The sequence below is a fragment of the Gastrolobium bilobum genome, unplaced genomic scaffold (assembly GCF_033153095.1).
Source record: "Gastrolobium bilobum isolate Gb01-03AN ecotype WA unplaced genomic scaffold, APGP_CSIRO_Gbil_v1 utg7961, whole genome shotgun sequence".
Classification (NCBI taxonomy): Eukaryota; Viridiplantae; Streptophyta; class Magnoliopsida; order Fabales; family Fabaceae; genus Gastrolobium; species Gastrolobium bilobum.
In genome coordinates this window covers 378,396-405,509 of record NW_026899198.1, presented here as the reverse complement: position 1 = coordinate 405,509, position 27,114 = coordinate 378,396, and the positions used below count along the sequence as shown (strand labels likewise).

The 27,114-nt window shown below is 34.6% G+C and overlaps 2 protein-coding genes across 4 annotated transcripts; one reads left to right on the top strand and one right to left on the bottom strand.

Moving 5' to 3' along the window:
• The first annotated feature begins 10,051 nt into the window (after positions 1-10,051).
• On the top strand, positions 10,052-14,020 carry LOC133288189 (glycerol-3-phosphate dehydrogenase [NAD(+)]-like). Its single transcript, XM_061485896.1, has 11 exons — positions 10,052-10,145; positions 10,787-10,863; positions 10,962-11,034; positions 11,247-11,464; positions 11,541-11,648; positions 12,230-12,293; positions 12,380-12,417; positions 12,622-12,742; positions 12,825-12,879; positions 12,954-13,002; positions 13,865-14,020. The coding sequence occupies exons 1-11, from the start codon at positions 10,052-10,054 to the stop codon at positions 14,018-14,020; spliced, it is 1,053 nt and encodes a 350-aa protein (XP_061341880.1).
• Positions 14,021-15,832: 1,812 nt separating this feature from the next.
• LOC133288163 (uncharacterized) lies at positions 15,833-19,240 on the bottom strand. Of its 3 annotated transcripts, none has more exons than XM_061485859.1 (6): positions 18,736-19,240; positions 17,894-17,930; positions 17,545-17,781; positions 17,417-17,464; positions 16,180-16,484; positions 15,833-16,110 (listed from the first exon to the last, which is right to left on the bottom strand). In XM_061485859.1, exons 1-6 carry the CDS (start codon positions 19,035-19,037, stop codon positions 16,002-16,004), a joined length of 1,038 nt encoding a protein of 345 aa, XP_061341843.1. In that variant the 5' UTR covers positions 19,038-19,240; the 3' UTR covers positions 15,833-16,001. The 3 variants fall into 3 exon arrangements, with proteins under 3 accessions (XP_061341843.1, XP_061341844.1, XP_061341842.1); XM_061485860.1 differs by having other exon boundaries at positions 15,833-16,197; positions 16,279-16,484; XM_061485858.1 differs by having other exon boundaries at positions 15,833-16,484.
• Positions 19,241-27,114: the final 7,874 nt, after the last annotated feature.

The following is a 27,114-nucleotide window of genomic DNA, read 5'->3' as shown; positions in this document are numbered from 1 at the left end:
TGCCACTATGAATAGCTTCAGTCTCTCAATTCTGAGCTTGAATTTGAAAGAAAATCACATGCCTATTTCTACCTGCAATTTTGAATCAGCATTTTGTCATGAACCAGCTCTCCTAAAACTTAAGTTGTTAGGCAAAAGTACATGAATGATATCATATTATATTTCTGGATACTGTGGATAATGAATAGGACCATTATGCCATGAGTTTTTTTTTTTTTTTTTTTTAAGATATTCCAATTGGTTTATCGCTTCGCGACTGGTCTGATTTGGGACAGGTTCCTAGATTAAGGCTTAAAACTCCTCTAAAAAATGGTACTGAAGAAGATCGAATACATGTTCTCACTCCTACATACTTAGTTTTCTAGTCCAACTGAGCTACCATTATTTGGTAAAGTCACGAGTCTTTAGTTATAGAAACTCTGATACCACGTCATGAATTAACTCTTCTAAAAACTTAATTTTTAGATGAATGAACAAGAGTGATTTTACACCCCTACAGGCTACACCTCTTATAACTGCAATTTAATTCTACCCAACTACAATTAATGAGTATATCCCATATTTCTTAGAGTTGGCTTGTTGTGTGGCTTCCAGTCCTGTGCTACGTAAACGTGAATTTTAATCGCTAGAATGCATCTTAGAAGCTATTACCAAGTTTTTGGATTTTATTAAGAGATGGAGCCTAAAACCTATTATTGCATTTGAATTTTGAAACGATGGGAGTCATCTTTATCATGTTGGCAAGGTTTGTCAAACCAAATGATTAGTTTAGTGCTGTTTCTAGCCTTGGTTCGTTCCAAATGCGCTAATTAACCATTTTTTTACTCAACCAATTTATTGCAAATCCAATTAATCTGGTTAGAGAATTGTCGAATTCCTAGTACTTTTTATTTTCCATTTCTAGGTCTCAAACTTGAGATTTTAAATAAGGAGAAAGAAATTCCTTACAACTTAAATAGTTGTTGTTGATGTAAATGCTTACAAATTAATACTATCTAGCTGCATATGAGCTTAAGAGAAATCACATTTTTAACTTTATTGGTATTTTAACGTAATCAATTTTAAATTTGATCGTCGTATGCCGAAAGAGGAACTTCCCTTTGTGACCTCAAAATAAATTGAGAATGCTAATATAGGAGAAATATTATATTTACAAATTGAATTCTGTATTTTCGAGAAAAGACTCAGTTAAAAATGCTTTTCCAGAAATACATAATATAATTTGTAAGAATTTATAAATCAAAAAATTTGTAAATATAATCTACTCCTTAACATATATTGACCAAATAATAGGGAGACCAAAAACAATAACATAATGACCAAATCAGAGAAGGCGCCAAAAGCAACGACAATAACATGGATAGACCAAATCAGAAGAGAGAGACCAAAAGCAACAAAAAAATCATTAAACAAAGGTAGAAATATCTTGTCCCTAAAAAAAGGTAAAAATGTCTTCTCTCTCGATGCAATCTGTATCCCAAGAACTCTGAATGCTGATCACTGAGGATGCGCATGCAATGCAATCAACTTTAGCAGCTTCCATAATGTTCCAAAAGGCACCAGGCATGTTCAGTTTGTGTCACTTTCCTCTTATTAAATTCTCAAGTTGAATTATTTTAGCTGCTGGCTTGGACCATCTTGTGATAGTGTCAATATGTCACACTATTCTTGCCTTGCATCAGATTCTTCTCTGTGCATAAAAAAAAATTATTTAGAAAGAGACTGTTGTCTGGATTCATCTTTGTATATTATGTAGAAAAATGCTACCTTTGGAGAAAATATATATTTGGTTAGGTCTTGTCATGTGCATGGGAGATTAATAAATGTATGTATACATTATATTATTTGAGCTCAGAAGATTATACAAATAATTGGACCTATAGATATTTCATACGAATTATATTATGGACAACGCGAGTTTCCTCTTTTCAACAAGTATCTAATTAGATACTATGTGATATTTTAAATATTTTAATAAGATATTTTAAATATTTTATTATAATAAAATATTTCATGAGTAGTCATGCTTCTTGACTACGTACGGATTAAGTCGAAGCTTAAGACAAATTTGCAAAGGGTGTAGCTGCTAATAAACTTCACTTCCTTGCAATAAGTATTAGAGATTCATTAATTATCAAAGCTAATGCTACGAGATTTATGCCTATTTCTTTTTCATCTAAAAGTTCGTGCCTGACATATTACTGATTATTTAATTATTAGTTAAATTGTTCAACAAATGATAAATATTATTGATTAATAATTAATTCATCTTACGGAATAATAGAAGTATAATATATTTCTGCTTAATTATTTGGAGTACTTGAAAAATTCGATTTTCGGGGGAAGCTTATGAAATCGTCAGATCTAATGAATTAGAATCTAATCACTCACTCCTTTCAAGCGATTTTAGTTCTGTTGTGCTCACTAAGCATAGTTAGAAAGCTTGTCAGCTATCATTGGTGTCTCGGATACGAGCAATGATCAGTCACAATTTACAAGTTTATTTTATTCACACGCTGAGAGAGGCTAAATGCTACGCTAATTGCTACGCTAATTGGAGGCTAAATGCTACGCTAATTGGCTGGCAAATTTTCTACTTGATCAACTAGACATGGATGATGAATGTTTTTTTGTTTGGATCCTCCTCCCGGTCTTATCCTGTATTTGTTTGCGAACTCTTTAGTCACTCCTCGTCTTAGAGGTGGTCAATAATTTTTTTCTTTGTTTTAGAATTTCTTCGTTTATAAAAAATAAAATAAAAAAATCTAACTACTCACAAATGAGATTCTATATTTTGTCTCTTTATCAAAGTGGGTAGCATGATATAATAGCGAAAACCTCCGCATTTGATATGATTAAAGGAGTTAGTTGTAAGCGTTATTCTCAAAAGAGAGAGAGAGAGAGACAGAATTGTAAATGAAAAATATGATTGGATACGTTTCTTCAAGGTGATTATTATGTTGTTCCTGTTATTTGAAGACAGTGAGTGATATTAAATCACTAAGAGGTTTGAACCCATGTATACAACAGAGGAGATTAATAATCAGAATTATCATACACAGTGCAATTATGAAAATTAGAACAGACTTACTTGATGTCAGTATAATGGAACAGACAGATGAATGTATGCAGAATAATGGAAAAATCCGAGCCCACAAAATGTGTCTCCTTAAGACAATTTGCCCCCTCACTGATGCCAAAGGTTGATGGACAAGTGTCTCCCATGATAAAACAGATTTCGTCTGAGGAGTGGCGGCACTACCAGTCGACAGCCCAAACGAACACAACAATATGCCAGAGGAAAGTACACCGAAAATCAGAAAGGAGGATGCAAACCGGAAGAAGGAAAAATTCTGGCAGAGTAACAGTGCAGAAAATTGGATAAAATTTCTGAAGGTGTCAAAGTCTATTATAGATACTGACCGGTCACAATGAACCGCTGCCGGGGCGAATCGCCGTGACTGACGGTCGCGAACGGGTACGACCGGTGACCGGTTCGCGAAAGGTAAGAACCGGTTCAGTTCAAAACTCTCAAAAAATTGGCGGGTAGAAACGTTTGGTTTTGGAAAAATTGGAGGGAAGTAACAGATAGTCATAGGGGAATTTTGGACAAAAAATTAAAAAATAAATTAATAAATTTTTTTTTTTTTTTACACACACGTATGAACTGAACCGATCTGAGACGGCAGCGGTGGCGCATGTGTGTGTTGTGAACCCAAGCCCGCCTAGCTCCTCTCCCCTCCACAAAATGTGTAGTGTCCCAAGAGAAAACTTAGGAGTGTGAGGTGAGAGCTTATAAACTCTCTCACCTCCTACTAGTTGTCCAATGTGGGACTTCTTAAACCCACACACCCCTTCAACTTCTTTTTTCTCTTTTCTTCCTTAACCCACTTCTTATTCATAACCAATAGATTGTCTATACAATTTCAACATAAATTCTAACAATCCCCTACATGGATAAGAAGTCAATTCATCGTGACAAAAAATGCAAAAGAATATAAATGCAAAGTGTAATTTCCTCAACGAGAAACAACTGCATCGAGATAGGTAGAGTTACCTTTGAACCTTCTCTAGTGAAAACCCATCGGATATACTCGGTCAATAGGTGGTCTGGGCGACTTGAACCGTCGACCTTTATTGTATACCTAGACATTAGGAGTCACACAATTGCTTATCCTAGCATTATTGGTCCTTTGTTGTGCCCATTTTGGCCGTGGGACACCTATCTGGTTCTGCGAGTGTTTTAGAGAATAAACCTTTGAAAAATTCTCATAGAAGCGGCCCTCACTTCACACTCACATAGGTAATTTCTTGTGATGTAACTCATTATACATCATCTGAACACAACAGATTAAAAAAAAGCCTAAATGCTTACCCTCATAAATACAATGTCTTGTTATATGAATGAGTATGAGTTTAAAAACTACACAGTGTCTTGACAGTTGAATATCACTTAGTTGTCTCTTTGAACCTAGTTCGTGGGATCTCCACTCATCTAGGTAGAGTTACCACAATGATCAACAATTGATAGGCCTTAAACTCATTCCTTTCGACAAATTGTCAACCAATTCTCTAGGAATCCCTTTGGTTAACGAATCTGCTATGTTCTCTTTAGACTTAACATAGTCAATTGTAATGATTCCATTCGAGAGTAGTTGTCTTACGGTATCATGTCTACGACGTATATGTTTAGACTTACAGTTATACATGACGTTCTTGGCCCTTCCAATAGCTGCTTGGCTATCACAGTGTATGCATATGGCTGGTACAGGTTTTGGCCAATTAGGAACATCCTCAATAAAATTACGAAGCCATTCGGCTTCTTCACCGGCTTTATCTAAAGCAATAAATTCTTCTTCCATGGTTGACCTTGCAATGCAAGTCTGTTTAGACGATTTCCAAGACACATCACCCCCACCAAGGGTGAACACATATCCACTTGTGGATCTAGTGTCGTTAGAGCCGGTGATCCAATTTGCATCACAATACCCTTATATAACTACGGGGTATTTCTTGTAATGCAAAGCAAAATTTTGAGTGTACTTCAAGTATCCCAAAACTCTTACCATAGCTTTCCAATGATTTTCATTTGGATTACTAGTAAAGCGACTTAACAGACTTATTGCATAAGCAATATCAGGTCTGGTGCAGTTCGTAACATACATAAGGCTTCCCAACACTTGAGCATATAACTTTTGTATTGTAACTTTACTAGTGTTCTTTAATAAACTAAGATTAGAATCTACGAGGTTCTTCATAGGGGTTATATTCAAACTTTTGAATTTCTCAAGAATTTTAGCTATATAGTGAGCATGTGATATGTAATGTCCCACATCGGTTGGAGAGGGGAACGAAGCATGCCTTATAAGGGTGTGGATACCTCTTCTAGTGTGAGGCATTTTGTGGGGTGTCCCAAGAAACAAAACTGTGAGCCCGAGGGCAAAGCGGACAATATCATGCTACAGGGTTTGAGGCTGTTACATTTGGTATCAGAGCCTGGCCCTGGACCGGTGTGTACAGCGGGGACGCTGTATTCCCAGTGGGGGAGGATGTAATGTCCCACATCGGTTGGAGAGGGGAACGAAGCATGCCTTATAAGGGTGTGGATACCTCTTCTAGTGTGAGGCCTTTTGTGGGGTGTCCCAAGAAACAAAACCGTGAGCCCGAGGGCAAAGCGGACAATATCATGCTACAGGGTTTGGGGCTGTTACATGATAAGGCCAACCCTCCAGATGTTCTATGGATTTTAATACCTAGGATAACGTCTGCTATCCCTATATCTTTCATATCGAATTTACTTTTAAGTAATTGTTTAGTAGCTTTGATCATTTGATTATTACTACCCATGATCAACATGTCGTCTACATAAAGACAGACAATGGAAAATCCTTTTTCAGTATTTCGAACATAGACACATTTGTCGCATTCATTAATTCGAAATCCATTTGATAACATAACTTTGTCAAATTTTGCATGTCATTGTTTTGGAGTTTGTTTTAACCTGTAAAGAGATTTTATTAAGCGACATACTTTGGCAAATCCGTTCTTGTTTTGGAGCTTGGTAGAGAGATTTGAAACATTTCCCCAGCTTTGGTATTTGCATAGCGTTTTATAAATGCTTGTTAAAATTGAAGCCAAGTCACTGTTGAGAAAGACAACTTGGAGGTGGTATTTTGTATTTATCTGGGTAAATATGGCAACATATATTCAAACTTTACACAAATGTCCAACACATTGCATTGTTACTTTACAGTAATTCATATTCAAAAACTTTAAAAAATGGGTATTTTAGTATTTTTGATTAATTTTTTACCTTCAACTAAACATACACTCATAAAATTTAACCCAATTTTCTCAGTAATATTTCAGCGTACCAAACAACTTTTTTCAAACTTTTCCACTAAAATCCCTTTCCCATAATATTTCTAGTAATTCTATTTTCCTAGTAAATTTTTTTTTCTCTGAACCAAATGTCCCCTAACATACCAAAATCTTAGAATTGAGGGTAAGTGCGTTGTTCCCTATTTTTTTTTTTATAAGGTTGGTTGTTCTGCTACAATCTAGTCTACTAGACAACAATAGTGATGTTCAGTTGTTCACCTAGTTAGTAGTTAGTATTGTTGGGTTAGTCCCACATTGGTTGGTAATTAATTAAGTAAAATGAATATATATAAGTGGATGTACCATGAATCCAATGCTTTAAAATTTTAGTTTGTAACATGATGTCGAATCCACTTGATATAGATGATTTAACTTAGCCTATTTGGTGGTGGTCCCTGCTACGGGTTCCCTTTGGACCCCTCTGACCAGAGTCATAGTACTTAGAAATTTGCAAAGTATGCATCAATAGAAAGCTTAGGATGGCCTAAAACATGTAATAATTTAAGAACATTGGGATGGTAACATAAGTTGTTTATGCACTGCGCTTGGTACGATAGAGGGTAACAGACCGAGTCGGCATGAGGCGTTACACCTTCTATGACAAGGCTCCAACAATATCGGACGGGCTTTGTTCAGATTGAAGCAATGAACACCATTTTAACTCAGCAAAATGAGTTATTGGCAAGCCTAAAAAGGCGTCTATATAGGCTCAAAATCTAATGAAGTTGTAAGCTGATACACTTTTAGTCAGTGATTTAGTTCTCATTAAGTTACACCCTAATGTTAAATGAAAGTTGCTCGTCCTGGAAATTAACCATAATTGGGCAAGCATTATTTTGGCCCATTTCTAGTTTAGAAAGTCCTCAGCTCAATAGTTACCCGCATATTCATCCTTCCTTTCATGTTTCAGTACTCAAAGCATATATTCAGAGGACAAGCGAATGCTAACCCTACATTAACAACTGAAAAGTCATGGGAATCAACCAGTCTCAGTGCCATTAACTGCTTTGTCATATATTACGAACATCAATCGTTAAGGGACAACCTCGCTGAGAATGGTTATTGTAGTGGTCTCACTCCCTGCCCAAATGGCATTATAAATTTAGGAAAAAGTGTTTGTCATTTTAAATGACATAAGGTTATGTTGTTTTAACACTACTAAAAAAGCTCTATTATCAACGGAATTTATCAACAAAAAATATTCCGTCAAAAATAGTAACGGATTTTTTGACGAAAATTCAATTCTGTTGGAAATAGAGACGGAAAATATTTCCGTTGAATTTTGAGACTGAAATTTTCAACGAAAAATAAATTTCGTAAAAATTTTTAACGGAAATTAAATTCCGTTGAAATTTTCTGTCAAAAATATATCACATAATTATCTTTAATCGAAAAATAACGACGGACAACAAATTCTGTTGATATTTACAACGGAATAATATTCCGTTTAAAATTTCAACGGAAATTTTCCGTTGAAAATTGCAACGGCATTGTTTTTTGTTGAAAATTCATATGGAATTTTTTTTCGTCTAAAAATGCAACAGAAATTTTCTGTCGAAACTTTTGACGGAATTTAATTTCATTGAAATTTTCACCGGAATTATAGAAAAATTCCGTTGGAAACTAAAACGGAACTTTTCGACATAATTATTTTTCGTTGAAAGTATAGACGAAATTGTAGATAAATTCCATTGAATTTCACAACGGAATTTTTTCACGAAGATTTTTTCTGTTGCAATTATCGATGGAATTATAGTTAAATTCCGTCGAAAATTGTGAAGGAATTTTCAACGAAAATTAATTTTGTCAAAAATTTCAATGGAATTTTTGTTAATTTCTGTTGCAAATTGAGACAGATTTTTTTGATGGATATATTTTCCGTTGAAATTTTCGACGAAATTTATTACTTTAATATTATTTCATGACTTTATTTATTGACGGGGAAGTAAGGCTTCCAACGGAAAAAAAAAATTCGTTGACTTTCGACGAAGGGTTATCCAACAACAGAATTTCGTCGAAAATTTCGTCAAAAAATGATTTTTCAACGGAATTTTCATAATTTCCAACGGAAAAATTCCGTTGAAAATTGAGCTTTTTTTAGTAGTGTAAGAGAGAGACAGACACACAATTTTTTTTATTTAAATTTTAAATTAAAAAAACCGCTCACTTTTTCTCCCATGATTTTCATTTTTCTGTGTCTATCTCTCTCTTAAAATGACATAACTTATGTCATTTTAAATGACAAACACCATACCCATAAATTTATAATTAGATTAAAAAATAACCTTTAAGATACGAAAAAATTATTCATCATCATAATATGTAGTTTAAATTATGGCTTTAGTATTTCTACAGTGAATGTAGATAAGTTATCTACATTCGCTCCCAAATCGACATCATTAATTTTGGGTTGAAATTTAAAAATTTATAATGAAAAAGACTATCATAACCTTGAAATAAATTGTAATTACAAAAATACCTTGATTTCTGCCTCAAAAAAACATCGTTTTGGATTAGTAGAAAATTGAACCCTTAAATTATTTATTCTTATTTAATTTTAATATACTATTTGAGTAAAACTTTGCATATATTTAATCACGCGTTATTACCACATCATTGAAAAAGTTTTAATAAAAATACCCCCAAAGCCACATTCTTAAAATAATATAGTAATGAATGATTAAGTAATTAATAACGTAAAAAGTTATCTGTGCGTTAGAATAAAACTTGATTATTTTTTATTTTTCATTATGATTATGCATCATGAAGGTATATTGCTAATTCGCCCCTATTAATAACAATGAATTAGCCAAAAGAATAGAATCATGTATTTACAGTTGGTCTATTATATATGATCCAACCATTGATTCGAGAATCTCGTAATTGTCTAGAGTTGTGGGGTCCAATAAGTATGATCCAATTGTTGAAAAAGGAAATGATTTTAAATATAACAAATTACAATCGAATCCAAATCTCAATAAAGCAACAGATGTGATTGTGATTTGTTTCGGAAGAAAAGGAAAACAACACATTTGACGTGATTTGAGATTAAAGATTTGAGACGTATTTTGAATGATTTAATTATAATTATTTATTTATTTTAAAAATCTAATTACTGTTTTGTTTATTTTAAGAAGTTTTCTTATTTTTAAGATTCTGAATTTTTGAATTTTGAATCAATTTGTAATTAGTATATAAAAGGTGTTTATGACCCTTACTCTTTTGTGAAATTCCTAACTTTTTTCTCTATGCACCCTCGGCATCACGGAACTTCAGATTTAAACATATAAATTAAAAAGGAAATTAATAAATTTTGCAATGGCAGTGCATTTGATAGACTATAATGGAAAATTTCACAATGTTGAAGCAAATTAAGTATAACCAGGTGGTTTATCACAAACCACGTAATCCTGTCCACGCTCCACTGTAGCAAACATTTATGGAATAACCGCATTTAACTCCATGAACGTAGTTTCTCTCGAAACGTGTGTGGCAACTCAATCACCCCAATTCCTTCCCTTATATATTCACTCTCTTCCTCTTCTATATGTTTCTTCTCTTCTGTGCCACACTTTGGTGCGCTCTCTCTCTCTCTCTCTCTCTCTCTCTCTCTCTCTCTCTCTTGTTCTTCTTCGTGCTCCTAGCGTTGGAAATACATAACAACAATATCATGAATAAGGTCACCGTTATTGGTAGTGGCAATTGGGGCAGTGTTGCCGCAAAGCTTATTGCCTCGAACACCCTCAAGTGCAGCTCCTTCGATGGTACTTATATTCTTCAGCATTCTTGTACTTTCTTTACGTTTTGGACATGCATGCATGTCAACAAAAGCCATTGTGAATGAGTACTCTTTACTTATTATGTGTTTCTTGGTTGAGTGTATCTAATATGATGTCCCATGTGCTGCTAGAGACGCATATTGTAAAAGTACAAGTGATTTTCACATGCCAAAAGAATCATACATGCTTTTATTTTAGGGTTTTATTAATCTCATGTTAAAAGAGATAAGTTATCTCATGTCATAGAGATAAATTTGTGAGCTCCACCATCTGAAAAAAATAAAAAAAAATAAAAATGGCAAGGGTGTATAAGAGAGAAAGTTACCACATGTAACATAAGAGTAGTTTTTCCCTTTATTTTATTTTTCAATGATAAGTAGAGGGCGAGCTTGGAAGTAGGTTGTCGCTCGTGACAAAAAAGTCATGAGTTCGAGTTTAGAAAATAATTTTTTTGTAAAAATGTAAGAGTGAGACTATCTATAATCGACCTTTATCCATATTTTTGTAAGTCCGAAAGTCTTGTGTACTGCAATTTGTCCATTTTTTTTCCATTAAACAGTAAACTAACAAAATTTCCGTTTGAATGTTAATTTCCCCATTTTAATGAATTCCTATGATATAATCAGATGAAGTGAGAATGTGGGTATTCGCGGAAAAGTTACCTGGTGGGGAGATGCTCGCAGAAGTCATCAACAATACCAATGTAAGGACTAGCCATGCTTTTCATTCCCATTGTGTATGCAATCTTTTTCTTCTTCTTTTTTTCAACGAATATTAGATAATTACTATTCTTTTTGGCAGGAAAATGTCAAGTATCTCCCTCGTGTCAAGCTTGGTAAAAATGTAGTTGCAGATACAGACATTGAAAGTGCAGGTACTAATTAAATTCTTCCCATTATAATTTTTATTTTCAGTGCTCTACATTGTAATTTGGTTAATATGAATAACAAACTTATACCAAAAGAACAAGATTTTAAACAGATAAACGGACAGAAAAATGCACAGGCATTTAAATTTGTTCATTTATACTTTTAGGCAGTTTTTTGGGGTCAACTTGTCATCTGTTCTGAATGTTTAATTATGCAGTGAAGGGTGCAAATATGTTAGTATTTGTAACCCCACATCAATTCATAGAAGGAATATGCAAAAAGCTTGTTGGGAAAATAAGGACAGATGCAGAGGCTATCTCTCTAATCAAAGGGATGGAGGTCAAGAAAGAAGGCCCATGCATGATCTCTAATGTCATCTCCAAGACTCTAGGAATCAATTGTTCTGTTTTGATGGGGGCCAACATAGCAAATGAGGTAGCTAGAGGAAATTATACACTTGTTTAACTTGATTTATTTGGTGGTGTTCTAATGTAAACTACTGTTTGAGCAGATAGCCATGGAGAAGTTTAGTGAAGCAACCGTTGGATATCATCAAAACAAAAAAGCTGCAGAGAGATGGGTTCGGTTGTTTAGCACTCCCTATTTCGTTGTTACAGCTGTGAGTGCAGTACATACTTTCTTGATGAGCAACAAACCTGCGAAAAACTTAAACAAATAGTTCTGAATGAAAAATTGACTTATGGGAATTTGCTTGATGTAATCAATAACATCAAGAAATATTGTCATGGTAATCGAGCAGTAGATCGAGTTCGAATCTCAGGAATGAAAAAAATGGTCTTAGGAGTGTCATTTTTTCTATAATGGGTCCGACGGTGTTCGAATCAGATTACTTTTTGTAATTGATAAACCGATAGAAACATCCTATATATATATAAGGGAAAGAGCTATTTACAAATTTTTCTTACAAATTTCACTAAATATTACGGGTAATACAATCTTGATTATTGTATGACCGGCCAAACATAGTGTAGTTTGTAAGAGTTTGTAAACAAAAAGTTTGTAAATATAACCTTCCCCATATATATATATATATATATATATATATATATGTCATGATAGAATCATGCAATCCTTAGTAAAATCATGCAATCTTGAGTACCAATCTTGAGTACTAGTAAATTGGTAAAATATTAGATACGGTTTATGCTTATGATTTTTGCATTGTATATAATTTAATAGGTTCAAGATGTTGAAGGGGTCGAACTGTGTGGAACTCTGAAAAATGTTGTGGCTACAGCTGCAGGTTTGTAGTACAGTATGTCTGGATTTTTTTTCTATCCTTTTTATAGTTTTTATAAATGATCATGAAATGGCACACAAATTGGACAGGTTTTGTTGATGGCTTGGCGATGGGAAATAATACAAAAGTAAGTTTGATGGGTTTTATGTTCTGAAATTCCTTTTTTTCACCCCCCATGATTTTGTTTCTAATTATAACATCTTTACAAAAGGATAAGGTCGCGTACAATTGATTCTCACCTCTATCCTTCGCAAGTAGGGAAACCTTATGGATTGGGATTTGCCATTTTTTATTATTTTGTTTCTTATGTTGGTTCTCTACTTGTGCATAGGCTGCAATCATGCGAATTGGACTGAAAGAGATGATGGCATTTTCAAAGTTGTTATTTCCATCAGTGAAGGACAACACATTTTTTGAGAGCTGTGGTGTAGCTGACTTGATCACAACATGCAGTATGGAAACTGATTGACTTTACACTACTTTTCATTGGTTATTTTGGTATTGATTAAACCCATGTTTTTTTTTTTGTGGCAGTGGGTGGAAGAAATAGGAAAGTTTCCGAGGCTTATGCAAAAAATGGAGGAAAGAGGTTTTTTTTTTTCACCATTTGGTCCGTAGTACTTGGTTGAGTTATATCTGATTTTGTGTTTCTTTTTTATGTAGGTCTTTTGATGAGCTTGAAGCAGAGTTGCTTAACGGCCAGAAATTGCAGGTATACAAATGAAACTTACTACACGAAATCAATTATTAAAGAGTGGACATTCGCAGATGCCCGTTTTGTGAAATTTAATTTTTTTTTATTAGAAGAATGAAGGTACCAATAATCGAACTCTACATTATTTGGTCATAAAAGTTTGGATATTATGTCAAAATCAATTCTTCCGAAAATTTAAATCAAGAAAAAAATATATGAATAATTTTTATTATATCTCTAGCACCCCGTCGAGCTCATTTTTGGCAGTCCCGGCCTTGGTGGGACTTGCCCAAAAATGAAAATAAAAAAAGACTGAGAAAGGATTTAAACAAAAGATAAGGGCATAAATAAAAGAGAAATTTTTTTTTTTGGTGAAAGAACATCCAATAAAACATGCACCGGATGCATGTTAAAAAAATCTCACCCCGTCACATAAGAAGGTTTTTTTTATGAATATATCTTTAGTACCATAGGAGGAGTAGGTACTCCTTTACTTAAAAAAAATGAAATTTAAGCAACATTATATTATTATTATTTTCAATTTTAATAAAAGATTCACTCATCTTCAATATTCCCGTATCATCGAAGTATGTTCACTTTTTAGGCTTTGACATGTTTTTATTATGAGTTTTATTAATCTCATGTTAAAGGAGATAGTTATCTCATGTCATATAGATAAATTAGTGGGTTCTACCACCTAAAAAGAAAAAGATGGCACGTGTAGGAAAGAAAACTTATATCATGTGATATAAGAATAATTTTTCCCTTTTATTAAATCTCTTGGATTAATCTAATAGATTCTTTATGAAGTAATATTTGAAGAACAAAATTCGTGTTACAGATTCTTGTGTCCTAATTTATCTAAATTTGTTGCACAAAGGGTGTCCTAACTGCAAAAGAGGTTCATGAGGTTCTAAGCGATCGTGGATGGGTAGAAAAGTTTCCTCTCTTCTCAGCAGTGCATGAAATCTGCAGTGGTCGCCTTCCACCATCAGCCATAGTTAAAATCAACGATAACAAAAACAGGTCATCTTAATCAAAAGGCTAAGGGAAAATAGTATTTCTTGTTCGAGAAATGAGTAATATGTAAATTACACTTACAGGTACACTCCTAAGCATGGAAAAAGCATGCTTTAGCTTTGCATCAACCGTGGAAGGCCTTGGTGACTCAGCTCCATTCTCTTTCAAAATAAAAATAAAAATGATGACAACAAAGACCTCATTTGCATGACTGAAGGATCAGCATATCCTCAGAAGGTTTGCTAGCTGTTCTCTTTGAAGGTGAAGGAAGCTAACTCTTATTTGAAGTTCATATTAAGTTTTATAGTTTTTGTTGTACACCTGCCGCGAATAGGACTACCTTTCGTGGAGAATGTCCGTGGTTTATCAAAAAAAATAATAGTTTTTGTTGTGCAAGTAATACGTGCAATAGACTTGAATACAATACATAAATAGGTAATTTGAATCTCTTTTCCATTTTTGAGAATCCATTAAATGAACTATTTTTTTTTAATCCCCAAATTTGGTGCATCTGCTTACAGATTATGGAGATTGTAGAACTGTCTTGTATGAGATTAATTTACCTATTCTTAATTTAATTTTGTTTCTCCCTCTTTTGTAAGTTGGAGACTATACATTTGGGTAAGGGCAAGAATAATAGCATTTATTTTATTTTATATTTTTAATGTTGGGAACAAACATGGCTAAAACCTGTATTTGATCAAATTAGTTAATTTTTGTGATTTGGAGAACAAAAATTAAAGAAAAAAAAATATTTTACTAGTTTTATTTTCTCGGACACATAAATAAAAAGAAAAATTCTCTTTAAAAAAGGGCAAGGTTTCAACACCATATATTTATGTATATATTTAAATAGTTTAATGTTTCTTATGTTATAAGAGATAAATTTATCTCCTACACACATAAAAGTATATGAGACTCTTATTTTCTCTTTCTCTCTCTTCTTCTTATATGAGTTTCACACACTTTTATATGCATATAGAAAATAATTTTATCTCCTACAACAAATGAAATATCAAACTCATATTTAAAAGATGGGTTATATTTATCTCATTTTACATGAGATAAGCAACTTTCCTACACACACAAAAAAGAGTTAGGTCCCATCACTCTTTTTTCTCTCTCCTCTTACTTGTGAGTCTCACTTATAATTTTATTTCTACAATATGAGGAAACTATTTTCCTACAACATAAAAAAAATATGGGAAAAATGTTTCTGCAGTTACTGCAGATAAGTTATCTGCATTTTTTTCAAAACGACGTCGTTTTGGTATTGAAATCTTAAAAAATTATAAATATAAAGACTATTATAACCCTGAAATAAATTAAAATTACAAAAATACCATGATTTCCGCCCCAAAACGATATCGTATTGGACTCGTTGCAGATAACTTATCTGCAGTAACTGCAGAAAAAACGAACCCAAAAAATATTTCCCTTAAAAGATACTTATAAATAAGAAATTTATCTCCTATAACATAAAAAAACATCAAACTCGTATGTAAAAGATACTTCTAAATCAGAAGTTCAGGGATTTTTTACCCTTCTAATGCGAATTTTAGAACTATTTACCGGTTTAAGTTTTTTTTTGACAAATTATTTATCAATCTAATATGAAAAGATACGCATCCTAACCGTGCGTATTCAAATTGCGCATCACCGTCATATGTGACTTGTGCAAAAACCCGCACATGTCGTGTACTGTAAGATGTGCATCGTCCTCATGTATGTTCAAAAACCAAATACTTGTCAATGCCTGCATTTCCTGGATAAGGAATTATCACAGAGAAGAAACAGAGAGAGAACAAAAGAGAGAGTCCATACCATCTGAATGAAAAGTGAATCCCACTGTAACACCAAACTCTTTCTTCAATGCTAATAGTTATCATATCTGACATAAGCCATACTCCAAAAACCATAGACCAATTTAAAAAAGAAAAAAGAAATAGCCCCAGAAAACCAACCCTTGCATGAATATAATTTGATTATAAGAAGAATTAACCAGTCCTTATTCTGTCAAGCCTGTCAACACTCTTCCTTGCTTTTTCTAGTTGATGATCAATGCTTTTTCGAGACTTCTCATGACAATCCACACTTCTCCGAGACCTTTCCTTATGATCAAAAGACATTCTCAATTTCTCTAACATATCAGCATTATTAGGCAAACTTTTCAGCTTTTCTGGCCTGTCTGTGCTCTTCCTTGGTTTTTCTCTACGATCAGTGCTCTTTCTACTTACTTCAAAAATATCTGTACTCTTTCGAGGCTGCTCAAACTGGTCTGTGCTCCTTCGGAAACTGTATCGTTGTGATGGAGATTTCTCAACCGTTGATACAAACTTCTTCAGATGCCTGATGTACTCAGGAAAGAGCTCCAAATCACAGTGGTTACCTCCTTTTAGCCACAGTGGTTCATACTTCTCTTTACACAGTTCCCAGAGTTGCTTACCATGGGAGCAATCTACAACTTCATCTGAAGTACCCTACACAATTCCATGAAGGATATAATGGGTAACTGCAATTGTAAGATTTTTAAGAGACTTATCTATTGTAAATAAAAAGTCACTCCCCAATTAAACCCCGATTTACCATTATATATTTGCAATTCCGGATTCGAACCCGTGACCTTTCCGTCACATAGGAACAACTTACTACTGCTTCGAGCTCTCCCGCTATACTTATCAATGTAAATATTTTAACTAACTATCTATTGTAGTTGGGACTTCAGATGCTCTTATCACCCTAACTGCATGACCGCGTATTCCAAAATCTATTACTGGATTTAGTGTATTGACCTCAGCTTATCCATTTTGGTTAAACAACATTCCAGAAAAGTGTTGTAATAAAGGAAAGGTGAGAAGAAGAATATGAAAGACAGAAGGTATTTCATTCACAGTAATAATAATGAAATGGCCTAAAATCTAGCAAATGTTTTAATCATGAGAAATCATATACAAAGAAGATTCTCTAAAAGGAAATGTCACCGCATGCATGAAAAGCATAGACACAATCTGATGGGCCTAAAAGTAATGAGTAGGCTAGTTAGTTTGTTAGACAATTTTCTAGAATATTCTGAAAGTTAGGATAAAAGGAAGGGAATGTGAGGAGTGAGGTAGGCATAAATTGAGCATTTGGGCGAGTGGGGAATTGGGATCTCTTGGGATCTGTTGAAGCCTAGCTTTGTTGGCTTTGAGGGTGAATTGAGGTCTTTTGGGTTTATTTTTCTGCAATTTGTGTTTATAAGGAGCTTGTCTCCATTTATATTTTCAAACAATTTACGGTAAATAAAATCAGGTTCCATCTCAAACACACACAAATATGTAGGAAGAATGCAACAAATCCAGAAGCTAAGTCTATACAACTAAATTTCAGATGCATTTATATAGCATAAGAAATATTTTTCAAGCATACTTACATGAATTATGAGAACTGGACAATTAACTAGTGGAATTTTGTCAATATTCTGCATATAAACAGAAAGCAGCATCTCATTAGATCAAGGAATTCACGTATATAAAATTAGGAATAAAAACAGTATACTACCTTGTATATGTCAAACCAGTATGTACGCTTCACTGGATACATGACCCTTAAGCCAGATAGTATGGGACTGTGCAGAACAACACCTCTTAATTGAGGCAACCTAGCTGCAAGATCCAAAGTTGGGCCACTGCCAACAGATTGTCCATAAAGGATTATATCTTCCTGCTTGGTACCATAACTTTCTTCTAGACACTTGTATGCAGCCTCAATATCTGAATATGTATTCTGCTCACTTGGCTATATAGTTCAGGTAAAATAGTGTTCATCAGTGTGGATGCTTTTAACTCTACCACCATTCAAACTTATGCCGGATGCAAAATGAACAAGCATTTGTTAACAAAATACAAACCTTCCCTGATGACTGCCCGTACCCAGAATAGTCATACCTGCACAAAACTATAGATAAGCATTAGAAAAACTACCATTTTGCACTCCATCTTTCATGTTGAGATCAGTGAATAATGTACTCTAAGTAAATGCTCTACAGGTGAAGTATGTATACTTCCAGAAATTTCCTCTATAAAGGATAGTAGTATCAACGAATTAGATCAATTTCACCAAGTAATAATAAATTATCCCGCTTGTGTTGCTCTAATGTCATGATCATGAACTTGAAGTGCAGACACAATTGTAGATGCACATATCAACAGAGCTACGGTAGTAAAGATGACTGCAATTATAAACTCTTCACACTAGGGCAGATTTCTACATATGCAATGGAATCATGAGCTGGAAAGATTAACCAGTATTGATAGCATTACAAACCCTGAAAACAACATCAATCCTACGTCCATGGAATCAGATAACACAATTCATTCACAGACAACTCCAATTGATCACAAATTGCATACCTACCAATTAAGTGCTAGTTTTGAAAAATCAAATATATATTACTCATAACAGAATACCAAAAACAAAACCAAAGCAACCCCAATTCTGAGTTCACCTTAAAATCCCAACTCACAAACACAGAGTACCCATTTTCCCAAGATTCCAAATCACCCATGAGTCCTACCTCCAAGCAGATGAAAGCCCAGAATCCAAAAACAAAAAAGTAGCCAAATTTACAGAAACCCAGAAAGCAAAACAAACACAAGATTGAGAACAAAGCATCAAAATTCCAAATTGCGACCAAAAAATGAAAAAAGCAGTGTTAGAGAAAAAAAAGAGTTTAGTGAAAAAACAGAGCACCCCATGAGGTTAACGCGCAAGTGGATGCTGAGCTCGATGAAGAGCTCATACATCTGGCCTAGATCAGCAGCGTTTCCATGAGAGTAGAGCACTGTGGAAGTGGCCATTGGGTGCCGAATGTAGAGTGCCACAATCTCAGTGCCACGGCGTGTTGGAAGCTTGAGAATTTCAACGTTCTCGCGGTGAGGGAAAGGAGTGAGGAGAAGAAGGCCAGTGAGTTCGTCAGTGACAAGCTTGTACGATGGTGGGTTTGGTGGGAAGAACGCGAATTTCGCTGCCATGGATGAAGTTACCCCACCCATATCACAAACACCACACAACACACACACTCTCTCTCTCTATCTATCTATCTGTGTTGTTGTTGTTGTTGATGTTTTCTTCTTTTGTGAATTCTCAAACTGAATTGATTCAGATCTTCACTCTTCCCTCCCTCCCTTCTTTTTCTCTTTCCAGAAGATGAGAAACTTTATGGCAATGGAAAGAGAAAGAAGGTTATATAGTAAAAGAGAGTTTCTTTTGTTTTTCTCTGCTGGCTATTACTTAGGTGCTACAAATATGATTAATTGAGAGAGAGAGAGAGAGAGAGAGAGAGAGAGATTTTACTTGCTTTATTTTCGCTTGGGCCAGTAACCATGAACAAATGGATCTCACGTCATTTTTTGTCATTGAGAATTCGTTATGTTTCTTTTTCGGTACATAATTTGGTCTTTTTTATTTATTTATTTATTTATTATTATGATTTTAGCATTTGTTCTACAACTCATGAATGAATGAACCCATGAGATGCATGGTCTTGTTATATTAGTAATTTAGTATCCTCTCTCTTTCTGCTATTTGGTACACTGTGTGGGGAGAGTGTTACATAACATAAGAATTGATAAATTTACAAGAAGAAAAAAAAAAAACTGTTGATATTTGAATATCTTGTTTCCGAACACGTGCATGTTATAATTGTTAGTATCGTACGCGATACTTATAGTATACTACTTTCTCTTTAATATAATAAGACTGCTTACACAAATTTTTTGAAATTTGAGAAGAGCCATGGGAGAAATTGCTGTTGGCTTTTTTTGTGGATTGTGATTACATTTGAAGTTACTATTTTCATATAAAAAAGAAAAAAACAAAAACAAAAACAAAAATGGCCACTAAATCAAATAGTATGCATTTTTTTTTTTTGGAGTTACCCAACCCTAATTACTTCTTTGGGGCGAGTTGGCTCCCTCCGGTATCCCCACGAGCTTCGACTCTTTGAGCCGGCTATGGGACTAATCCGGAGTGCGGAGGAGCAGGCTAAAGGTTCAACCCCCTCCCCAAGAATGCATTCAGCAGGAATCGAACACATGTCCAACCTCACTAACTCAGCGCCAAGTTACCAACTGAGCTGCACCCATTGGGTTGAAATAGTATGCATTTATTTCAAACTCCATATTATAGAAACTGAACAGGGGGTATATTTGGTATCGGAGTGGATTTTTTTAATGTTAAAAATTCATCATGACACTGAAATTTTTGTATTTATCTCTCTTTTCAAAAGCATTCAATAGATGGAGCTCAATTATTATTAATGAAAAAAGTGATAGACATAAAAATTATAACATAGAGAATCCATTCCCATTTGGTATACACCTAGGGGGCGTTTAGTACCCGCCATTCTTCTGGATTATCGAGAAATTGAATTTTTTTAATTTCCAGAAGAAAAAAAAATTTCTTCCACCAAATGCCCTAGGTTATTTTATATTGTCTGTCCCATAAAACGTTAGTGTAACCTACTTCACAAATATAGGAGAAACTAGAAACGGGTATTTCCCCCATTTGTTACAATTATAACGAAAGAAAATTCAATATTTTGAAACCAAAATGCAGGAATGAGTAATTTTTTTGGTGGCATGAAAGGATGACCTTACACACTACACACACATAAAACATTTCTGCTTTTATCTCTGCTCTTAGTTAACGAGGACCACAGATAGCAATGGCCTAGAATTCTAGACCACAACTGGTTCAATATCAATGAAACGTCCCTGTTTGTTTGTCCATGTTAATGGAATTTAGAGGGGAGATTTTTCTAAATTGACTAATTGAGCTGTTTTTCTTCTTTTCTCTTTTGGCGACAGCTTGTAGATTTAGCAGCAGCTTAATAGTAATAAGAAGATTTTAACCCATTTCGATAAAGACAGCTGGAATTATAAAACCGAGGACCGCTTTTTGCTTCCTACATACAAAACAATCAGCATCATCATCATCATAACCTGCATGTGAGACTGAAGAGTAGAGACTTCTCAAACAAATTAATATAGATTCCTCTCTTCAATGTGAATCTTCATACACTATATCAACCATAATTAGAAGGGTAGATAAAAGAAGCCATATTAACCAAATGCCATAATGGTTTATGGTTGAGTTCAAGAAAGGTGCTATCTATTTATCTATTTGGGTATGACTTGTAATTCATATTTAATTTTTGTTGGTGTATTGCAGAGAACATCAACGGTGAGCCCGCTTGGAGGGGGGTGGAGGGGAGCCGTCCCGAGCAAGGGTGTGAGGCTCTGTATTCAGACTCTGAATTCTTAGTAGTTTAGATTCAAGCCCATAAACAGCTACCGTTGTTTAGGATTTTTAATTCTATTTATATTCCCCTTGTAAATTGAATGACGTAACCAGTATGGATAGAAGAATATAATATATATTGTTGGAAGTAGATTAACCAGAATAAATCATCGTCTCACTTTTCTTCCTTTTCTCTCTTTTCGATCGGAATCGTATGTGTGTGTGATTGTATCAATTTCAATACTATATTATTTTATTGAAGCAAACAAATGAGGTAATTGCATTTCAAAGTGCTTATTTGGTTAAAAGAGGGCACAATCATAATAATCATAATTTAGAAAAAGGAACAGAACATATCAGTTTTGTGATCCTCGGCACAACACCCACATCTCAAGCTCAATTTCACGTGGATTTGCGACCCCCCATCAACCCTGACAAAAGTATTTTAGTGCAAATTGTACTAGCAAGCAACATAAACACGTGAACATCAGCATGGAAAAAGTAAAATTTGCAACGAACCGAAAAGAAAAAAAGGAAAAAAAAAGGGATATCCCAAGGTGATCATCCCAATGCTTCATATCTGGGATCCCCAGACAGCCATGAGAAAAGCTTGGGTGCAAGTTACATGCAGACACAGCATAAAGGGTCATTTGGTCAAAACTACCAATATCAGTTTCCAAAAGGACAAGTATCACCCCATGGCCCACCCCCCACAAAAAAAAAAAAAAACAAAAAAAAAATGGAAAAAAGAAGAAGAAAAGAAACACTAACCGTATGAATGTGGTAAAAAATCATGTCAATCACTCTGTGGACCTAAAGTTCAGGGACTAAGCTTGGAATCAAGCATAGAAGACAAACACTAACCTTGATTGTAGAAAAGGACCATACAACAACTAATTTTAAACAGAATAACTAGGATTGAAGCCAAGGACAGGATCAAGGGATGTTTGGCTTGTGGGTCCTGTAAATTAAGAAAATTAAGAGAAACATGGGCTGGTATGCACTCAACTTAAGCCCTATCTTCAAGTTGGTGTGATGGGATGATAAGACATGTCTCTTGTCTATAGCATTTCCTGTTATACTATGCCTGCCATGACTTATTTTTATAGTTTGGCATGGTTAATTAAGACTATGTCTTTTAAGTGTTAATACAATAAACCACCGCAAAAAAAGAACACCCCATCCCTCTAAGATTCACTAACCAACTAAAGTGTATTAAGTACAAAATAGAATGAATCATCTCATGTCTTGTGGTCATATAATGTAATAAAATCTAGTCATTTATTGACAAATCAATGGTCACATTTTTAATGATAAAGTTGGTAAAATAAAAAAATCATTTTAATTGCTTACTATTAATCTATAAATAAATAACTGAGATTTTTTACATGACACGATTATGTTAAAACACCAGGTAAAAAAAATAAGAGGCCCTAAACATGGGTAATAACATGAACATGTCTTTATTTTTTTTCTTAAAAAAAAAAATACATAAAGAAAAGGCAAAGGTTCAATGTACAATATTGAGGTAAACATTTAAGTACAGGAATTCAATGCCTCAACCAAAATTTTAAATGGAAGTGCACCCGAATAATTTAGGGAAGCGGTAGGTAGCTTGGTGCAGATAAGCTCCATGAAAAATATAAATGGAAGTGCACCCAAGAGATGTTGTCCCCATTATCAAGAACTAGGCTGTCCCAGCTGCTGAAATGGGCACCTGCACACTCTTCAGACAAATCATAAATGGGGTCAAATTCTTACATCAAGCATTTGGATTATCCTCTCCTGACATTAATGATGCATCCAAAAGAAGAAATCTTCAATATCTATTAACAATGACTATTAAAAGAAAATACCAGCACAACAAACTGGACAATGAAATACTTAGGAACTCTAGAAGCATCTTAGGACAGTAACAGAAAAAGATGGTTGCACCCTAAAACCAACCGACACACGCATGAAGAAATGATTTTCACGTGAAATAAGTACTCAGTCTAATAATCTATCCGCCAAATAGAAAACAAACATAATAACAGAAAAATATTTTTGAAATATTACAATTTACAGGAGAACTCGAAAATGATTGAAAGAAAGTAAAGCACAAAAAAACAATAACTAAACTCAAATTCATAGAGAATTGATTCCTACAAGGTTAAATCTGAAACATCAACTCAATCTATTATTAACTAAAACACCTGTTCATACAAATAATGAAGTTTGCTTGTCCAGTAACAGGTCACAAAATCTTGACATAATCAGGAGTACTCAGATACCTTTTTAAAACATCTAGGATCAAAAAACAAAAAGGACATGGTTTTAAACTTTTAACACTTTAGTATATCACACAAACTTTTAACACTTTCACACAGCCAGTCTATTGCTTTGCAAAATATTCATCAAATCAAAAACTTATTTAGTCCCATTTTCTGTCTTCCTGGAGGGTTGTTACGGCTCAGGATTTGAGAAAATGGAAATTGAATGGGGAGTAGGGTAAAGATTCAAGATGAAAAGGAGAACTTTATTGATTATGTAAAAAGAAAACACAAGAGCTATGTTCTTCATAAGGGAGAATTCCCTTCACACTAAAGTCACTTACTAATTCGGCCAGAAAGTACCTAATAGTGGGAACTATGCCCCTTTTATACAAACAACACCAACCTACCTAACTAACTAACCACCTCCCAACTAATATTCTATAATCAATGGGTATATTCTTTGGGGAGGGATATCCTTCCCTTCCTAATACAAATCGTATCAAGGGTATAATTTGGGCTGCATGTAGGCACAAACTCACATAAACACTTCCACAATTTATATATTTGATTTACAACCAATACAATTTCCGTATATATTTAAAAAATTTGTTAAATTCAATTCTTGATAAACATATTCAGTCAGCAGTTATGAATATGTAAGTAAAAATATTTATGCTGTTGACCAAAGTTTAAGAACTAGAAGCCCATCATAGCAAAGTTACTAGATTTTGCTCTAGGATAGGTTAGATGTAAAGAACCAATTCAACCCAAAAGCTTAAGCTGATTGGTGAGACTACATTAATAGTTTTATATATCTCTAACACGCTCCCTCACTCGAAAGTTCATTGGGCTTGACGGGTCGATGATGCATCAGCTTCAGCCTACTTGTGCTAAAATGGGGGACGGTGAGGATCGAACTCGTGACCTTGCAGTCACTAAAGCTTTGATACCTAGTAAAGAACCAATTCAACCCAAAAGCTTAAGCTAAAAAGTGAGGCTACATTAATGATTTTATAAATCTCTAACACTAGAGGACAAACTTTTTACTTTTGTTGAAGAAAGAAAGATCAGATTTATATTGAACAACAAAACAGTGGGAAATTCAACATCAAAGTTGGGATCCAATAAGAAGAAAAATAATATTTAATCTCTTCTTATTTCCGTCCCACATCTATTTTACTCTTACTGGATCAGTTTACTTCCATAAGACAAACTTCATATAGATATCAGAATTTACTTTCCTATACAACTATTTCAAAATAAGAATGGAAATGACAACCAATTACATAATTAACCTTAACAATCTTTCCCTACTAAATGTGCAATTAAAATATATCAAAATGTAATTTTAAAAATACATCAATCACAACAATGACTGCAAAGGATACATCTGGTCTGATCATCATCTATAATAAAAATATCATTCACATAGACAACGAGATAGTTGCATTGATTAAAAGGTCAATGTTTATAGAACACACAGTAGTTTGCCCTACTGCAGACCATACCAAACAGCTGTATGGTTTTGTTGAAACTTCCAAATGATGCTCAGGGAGACTGTTTAAGGTCATACAAAGACAAATGTAGTCCGCAAACTAGACCAGACCCCCACCCCCCTAAGCAACTGATGGTACCAGTTCCTATTGATAGAACCAAACGGTTGGAGACTAGCTCCTACAATTGACTTCTGAACAACAAAAACAGAGAACCTTGGCCAAAAACAGTAAGCTTTGCCTAATCCGACAAAAAAGAAAAAAAGCAATGCCAGGAAATTCAAGAAACAAGAAATATAATGAAGAGACACAAAAATGTGACCCTAGAGCTCTCTCCCAAAATCAACAAGCCTAGGTCCAGATAGATCCCAACTTTTCACCAAGAAGATGCTTGATTCCACTAATGCCTTCCTTTTTTTCTTTCTTCTCATATAACCACATCAATCTCCTATTCCACAGCCTTCCAATTCTCCTTCTCCATTCACAGCATGCCAGCTGACCTCTTTTGTAACTAACTCACTCTTTCCTCAACCAAGGTCCTCCTTTTTGTTATCATATTGACAATTGTTGCTCCATCCATGGTTTGATGATTTTGGGATCTCTTTTTATGTCTCCCATGCTGATACGCAAATTGCACAGGCACATCAACAACAAACCCAAAATTTCTCCATGTAAACCTCCTCCTCTCAGTCACCATGTAGAGAGGCATTTTCAATCAATTAGTGGTTCTTGACAACCATTGATAAGAAAAGACGAACAAAAGCCATTTTAACAGCAAAGGAGAATCTGCCATCATAACCAAGACTAAAAATATGGGTGTATCATTTAACCACAAGTCAAGCCTTTAACCGGTCCACCCATCCATCAAGGCTCACTGTGACAATGAAGACCCATCAACAACCAACTATAATTTTTCTCCAAAGGGATGGAGCAAGAGTCCATGTGTCATAGGAATCCAAGGCCATCACCTCATCAATCAGCATGTCCCTATCCTGAATGGGAAAGTGCTTCTTGGATGGTTTTAGAAATAGAAATAGATGAAAAAGCAAATACAAGGGTATAATGGGGTGAGGACAAATGACGATAGCTTAGGAAATTGAAAATGTAACGAGGATTACTGGTTGAATGTGTACCTTTTACAAGAACTATGCATAGTTCTGCAAAAGGTTCAAGAAGGCCTAAAGTAGGTGGAGATGTTGGAGAGGAGATGCATAGCCTGTACTGGGAGAGACAACAGACTCTAGAATTTCAGGTTACGGTCAATGCTAAAAAGAAATAAATGAGTGCAGGGAGGAATGTACCAATTAAGGAGTTTCCGTCACATGGAGGACTGGAAGAGCAAAGACAGGTTGATTAAGGTAGTGAATAGGTTATACCAGGGAGAGGGAGTCTAGTTCTATTAGAGAGGTGAAGTAAGGAATCTCTTGAAAGAAGGTGACATCTGCATATATATAAAAACAATATGTGGAAGTGGAAGGAGAATAACACCAATCCCCTTTCAAAACTCCAGAATAGCCAAGGGAAATGCACTTACTAGAGCAAGCAGATATTTTATCTAAACCAGGAGAAATATTATGCACAAAATAAATAGAGCCAAAAAAACGAAGGGGAACAATGTAAAGAGGATCCTTAGGGAATATGAGAGAATAAGGCACTTCCTTATTTAAAACAAAAGATGTCATTCAATTTATCAAGTAACCAGCATTGGGAATAGCGTAATCCCAAAACGTTAAGGCTGAATTAGCATTTAACAAAAGGGTATTGAGCTGTCTCAATAATATAATATTATTTTCTTTCTGCTATATCACTTAGGGGGTGTTTGGTAGGGGTTTTTTAAGGGGATAGATGGGTAAGTGTAGGAGGGGATTTGTGATGGACATGTTTGGTAGAGGAGTCTGGGAAATAAAGCTGGGCAATGAGTTTCCCCATGAATCTCTGAAAGCAGCGTTAAATTGGCTCCAAAACAATGTTCTAGAACACCACTTTGGAGGTGGTATAAGAAGAAAACTGGGGAAATGATCTTTTAGGAGCCAAAAATGTTACATTATTGCCCCTGGCCACTTGCCTCTCTCCTTTGCAAA